A 5,633-nucleotide genomic window follows, 5' to 3' on the forward strand; every position below is an offset into this window, starting at 1 on the left:
GTGGTGACAAGGTGCCAATGGAAGTTGAAACCTTTTAAGTTCAAGAATTTTTCAATGATTGGGACCCAAATAGGAGTTTATAGCCTTTCTTTGACAAACTAGCTACTCGTCTCAGTCAGAACTCTTATGACAAGCTAGTTACTCATCTGCAGAGAATAACTCTTGATGTGGGGACTCTCTTGGGGTCTTTGGCTTTACTCATTTAGGGCTTGCTTGACCCATCAATTTTTTGTGGTAAATTGGGCGGGGCAATCATATGCTCCATTTGGAAAGCGCTTTAGGAGATATAAGGACTACGATCTCTTAGAACTATTTTTTTTTTCTTTCATCCTACAAAAGGGGGGGAAAAAGAAAAAATCCTTGGAAAAGCCGAGAGACTTTAGAGGCCTCTCTTCCCATATATCTGACTGACAGAGGGAAGAGAGCAACCATCTAATCTATTCCTTGCCTTGCTTAGCTTACAGCCCATATATTTGACTGACAGAGGAAAGAGAGCAACCATCTAATCTATTCCTTGCCTTGCTTAGCTTACAGCCCATATATTTGACTGACAGAGGAAAGAGAGCAACCATCTAATCTATTCCTTGCCTTGCTTAGCTTACAGCCCATATATCTGACTGACAGAGGGAAGAGAGCAACCATCTAATCTATTCCTTGCCTTGCTTAGCTTACAGTCTGGTATGGGCTACCCACTCAAGATCAATGTGCAAGGTGTAGATAACTGGGATCAGTTTTCTTGGCATCCAAGTTAGTGATTGTTTCTCCTGGAAGGTGTTATTTGGTTAGCTTATTTATGGAGATCAATGCCTTTCTCATTTATCAAGTTTTTCAAGATCTTGTGGAGTCTCAAAATCCCAAAAGAACTCAGAACTTTTGGCTGGGCCTTCGCTTTTTGAGGATTGAGCTCTGCTAGTACTTTCCAAAGAGAGAAGTAAGATAGCAGGCATTGTTTCCTGTATAGTGTGAAGCTGTTGATGATCGTTTGAACATCTTTAGCCTCAAGTGATGCTCTCCCAAATTGTTTCCTGAAACTTTAGATAAAATTTTATGAATGTCTCATTTCTCCGAAAGTTCTTTTCATCGATATAAATGATGAAAATATTGTGGAAGCTGGGGTTGGAGATGGAATTGGAGGCCCTTTAAAATTCATATGTCATTAGAGTCTTTTGAAATATTGCAGGGGCCTGTGTAATTTACCCTGATTCTAATTATATCAACTTATTTTCCTGAATACACCATAATTGCCAAAGTTGTCCTGTTATGAAGCAACAAGAAAATATGTCTGATGCAATTCCACTTTGATTAGACAATTATCTAGAATGGTAAAACTCTAATATTGTAACCAAAAGATATGTAAGTCATAGTGCTGTAAGATATACAACAGGACTTTCATCGGAAAAATCTCCAAAGTTACTTTTACACACTCCACTGACGTGTGATTTCCCACGTCCAATTTCTTTCGATGGTATGGAGCCAGACCTGTTCTTGTGTTACTCTCTTTTCTCTCCCTCCTAGGGCATTTTTGTCTTCCTCCATGACATCAATTGACAACTAGAACACAGTACCATTGTGCTCTGCCAGTTTTGAGGCAGAGACAACATACTTATTGTTCAGGTTGCAATGATTCTGGATTTTATCAGCACCAAGTTGTATGTAACGGATTTGTACCAAGTTTTTAGAGTCGGTAGACTTCTTTTATTTTCCTTTTTGGTAGAATTGTACATTTTAAAATGCAAACCATTGTGCCACAAAATACAAATGAATTAATCCCTGCACACACATTTCAACTGGCTTGATAAAACATTGCTAATTCCCCCGCACTGTTTGTACTTTTTCTTGTGCTGATATCTAATTTATGCTAACGTATCTAGTTTGCATTTTCCTTTTTCTTGTACAGAAAGAATCGCCTCTAGGTTTGGTCGCACAATCTGCTCATCCAGGTAAAATTCTTTGCATTATCTTGCTAGTTTTCGGCCATCTCGTTTCCCTTATTTGCAGATTTAGAAATATCAATAATCTTGGTTGGGAGAAAGGCCATGCTGTAAAATCTGTGCTGTCATTCTTGTAATATGGGGATTGATTGAAACGATATATGTGGTCGATTTCAGTTGTTATTTTCACTGTGGCTGAGCCTATTGTGAAGATTGCAATTATACACTCTTGAGAATGGATTTAGGCTGTCGATATATATGCAGGCAACATTTATCATTGGTTGACATGTAGAAGAGGATAATGTCGTTGTTCACCTTTCTCCTTAGAGATGTCATCATTTGTTCTCTATATTGATTGAATTAATTCAGATAGTGCCCTCTATACCACCCCTTCGATGCGGTCATGGTTTTAGCAGTTTCGAACTCCTGATAACCTGTTGTACATTTTCTGTCTGCAGCTCGTTTCTCCCCTGATGACAAATACTCGAGGCAGAGAGTTCTTCTTAAGAAGCGATTTGGCTTGCTACCCACACAGCAGCCGCCTCCGAAGTACTGAACTCAATGCATTCTGAAATCAGCTCTATGGTGCTTCTCAAGTGTTTGTTTCCCAAACCCCCACCTATAATAGATTGTGACTTGGTTAAACTTTGATAGATAGTTTTCCCTTCTTTTTTTTTCTTTCTATGGCTTGTAATTGAGCTATAAAGCACAAATCACTCTTGAACCTATCTTTAAGCTTGTCATCGGCTTTATATTTGTACCGAACGTTGTTTTACTAAAAACGAACTTATTTACTTTGAAGATCTGGTTTTAGTGCAAAGATGATGGGTCTTTTTTCATGCTTTTTCCTATAATTTCTTATCCTTTTGTACAAGTTGTCAAGCACCAATGTCTGCTGATTCTTTTTAAAGTTGCTGGCATTGTATATGTATATAACCCGATTTACTGACAATTAATTGAGCCTAAGCTTGTAGGTGGTAGTCCCAATTCCTTTGATGGTGTTGAAGTTCCATTTCCATACACGTCCTGGTTTGCGATTTGAGACGCATCGGATTGGACGATTACAAGAGAATTCGTCTGATGCATTACTAAGAAGGTATGCAAGGTTCATTTTTTGATTGGCTGAACTATATTATGTGCTTCTTCTGTTGGCCCGTGACTATGCTTCTTGTTTCATGGTATTTGAATTTTGTTTAAATGGGTTGTAGAACTTAGAAGTTTGGGCCTAAGTGGCCATATTGCTTGCAAAAATATAGCTAAATGGATTGGTGTGAAACCTTTCAGCCCCATCCAAGGAATAATTAACTAGATGTAGGAAAAGAAATAGCATCTGAACTGAAATAGATATATCATCATCCTCAACTATTTTTGAAGGATTTGAAGACTCCAAATCGCTATTTTATTTGTCATATGCCTTGTTTGATGATTAAGAAGTTCCATATACACACACTTTTTAGAGGCCGAAGATTCGAACTTTAGCCCTTTAGTCGTCGGATATATATGTTCTGATCAGCTGAAATATACTTAAATGAGTGCGGCGGGGATATATCTTATTGTTGAAAATTTTGATTAGTGGGCCAAAGTGATGGAACAAAAGCATATTGTCACATGCGATAAACAGCGTTTATAGAATTATTGTGTTGCGATAAACTATATGGAATTATTGTCTCAATAAGATCAATTCGTGCCATTTTGATTAGATTTTGATGAAAAATGAAATGTAGAAAAAGAAAAATAAAATACGAAATGAATCTTCTTGAAATGATTGAGGGAATTGTTATTGTCTTTGTTATAGGTATTGTTTTTGGAAAAGCAGGAGGAAGAACATGGCGCCCAATGAAGAACACCAAAGGCTGTCGCTCTTTTCTTCAATCACAAATGACATGACTTGATATATGTGAGTCAAAATCACCAAGAATTTTCCTTAAAGTAATTTAATTTACACCATTTCTCTTCTTTAATTTCAAAAAGTACTTTAGAATAATATTTTAAGCATCTTATTTTGCTGTATAATATCTTAATTATCACTCTATTGCCCAAATAAATCAAAACAAAAAGACTAAAATAATGCAAAATTTAAAGCTTATCCCTTTATTTATATTATGTTATTTGATCTCAATCCCATATTTAATGGCAAAAATTAGGCACAAAACCCAAATAATCATTGGAGTATTAAAATGGATTGTTCTTCGTAATAGGAAAGCTCTTTGAAATTCATTTGACATTTGCATATATATATATATATATATATATATATTATATACGTGTAGATGTTAGAGTGTTGAATTGTGTAAGATTTGCATATGGATGGATCAATGGTTGCTTCATTATCTTTCTCTTCTTTTTTGAATTAAAGAAACTCTTTTTTGTTATTTCTTTTCTTGTTTTTTTTTTCTTTTCTAAATTCATTTTCGTTGGGAGTGACTTTGATCACAAGGAACTTTCAATGTCTCAAATTGTGTTGCAATTAATTACTCCAAAATTTGACTCCTTGATGATGATGATGGGAGAGCCAAACATGTGTTTTTCATTATAATTTGCTTTGAAGTTTGTGAAATATTTGAGCTTTCAGTCTCGTATCTTTTAGGATTGCGTCTAATAGATTCATGAATGGTAAACTGTCATTGTTGTGTATCTTTTTTGGGTTTCGAACTTTTGAGTGTCTAATAGGTCCTTAAACTTACAATATATGCCTAATAGACATTTGATTCGTGAAATATTTTTTAAGTAGAAGACCTAATAGAGATAAAATTATAAGTGGAGAGATTTCATTGTGTATAGACCTATTAGACCAGAGAAAATAGTGTTTTGTAAAGACAAGCCTCACTGCAGTAATTCCTTTGAGTTCGTGGTTTCCTTCGTTGATCAGTAATAGTATACTGTATATTTTGAAAATTTGTTCTAAACCCAACTGACCCCAGTTTCCTTAATCATTTTGCTCACCCCGAATTTTTAAAGAACAAAACTCTAAAATTCATCCCAGTTTAAAATTGCCTGAGTTTATACATTTGACACGTTATAACCACATAATTGTTTATATGGTAGTCAATGCGTCTCATAAACGCTAAACTAATGTAATTTGATAAAATTAACGAATCTATTAAACACAAAATTACAGAAGCGAACTATTATACACCATCTTTTAAAGAACTATTACACTAGAAATGAACTTATAATTATTTAACTAAAAAAAAATAGCATTAATTGATAAAACATGTTAACTTCATACCAAAGGAAAAATTCATTATGCCCACAATTATTCTAAATTCATGCACTAATCCCAATATTAATATGCTCGTCCCATGATTAAAAAAAAAATTTATTATATTAGTATCGAAAAAAACTATTAGCAGTACCTGATACGAAAAATCTAAACTTTTGACCTCTAAAAAAAAAATTATATATCAATTACCGCTAAGCTATGCTCATTTTGGTAACTCGAACGGGGTGAAGAACACTTAGAAATAGGCATATGGAACCCATTTAACTATGAATGAGAAGATGATTAATTGCGTAAGGAATATGATTCCAACTGATAAGTCGCTTTCTAACCAAAGCATCAGCTTCTCTTCTCCAATTCAAAATTTAAGATTCTAATGGCTTCTTAGCCTGGTTAACTTAATCATGTTTTAACATATTAATTAAATTAATGGCTGCTGGCTGCTCTTTTTTTTTTTTTTTTTTTTTAAATAATTTTTTAGT

At 34.6% G+C, this 5,633-nt stretch overlaps 1 protein-coding gene across 2 annotated transcripts in view; it reads left to right on the plus strand.

Moving 5' to 3' along the window:
- Nucleotides 1-2,751, plus strand: part of LOC111464097 (H/ACA ribonucleoprotein complex subunit 3-like protein) — a 4,712-nt gene extending 1,961 nt beyond the window's left edge. For both annotated transcript variants that reach the window (XM_023108184.1, XM_023108185.1), the window contains exons 3-4: nucleotides 1,898-1,940; nucleotides 2,390-2,751. In XM_023108184.1, the coding sequence (XP_022963952.1) occupies nucleotides 1,898-1,940; nucleotides 2,390-2,487 (141 nt within the window). In that variant the 3' untranslated portion in view covers nucleotides 2,488-2,751. The remainder of the gene's footprint in view (nucleotides 1-1,897; nucleotides 1,941-2,389) is intronic.
- The last annotated feature ends 2,882 nt before the right edge of the window (nucleotides 2,752-5,633 follow it).

This window comes from Cucurbita moschata, unplaced genomic scaffold, assembly GCF_002738365.1.
Source record: "Cucurbita moschata cultivar Rifu unplaced genomic scaffold, Cmos_1.0 Cmo_Scf00029, whole genome shotgun sequence".
Lineage (NCBI taxonomy): Eukaryota > Viridiplantae > Streptophyta > Magnoliopsida > Cucurbitales > Cucurbitaceae > Cucurbita > Cucurbita moschata.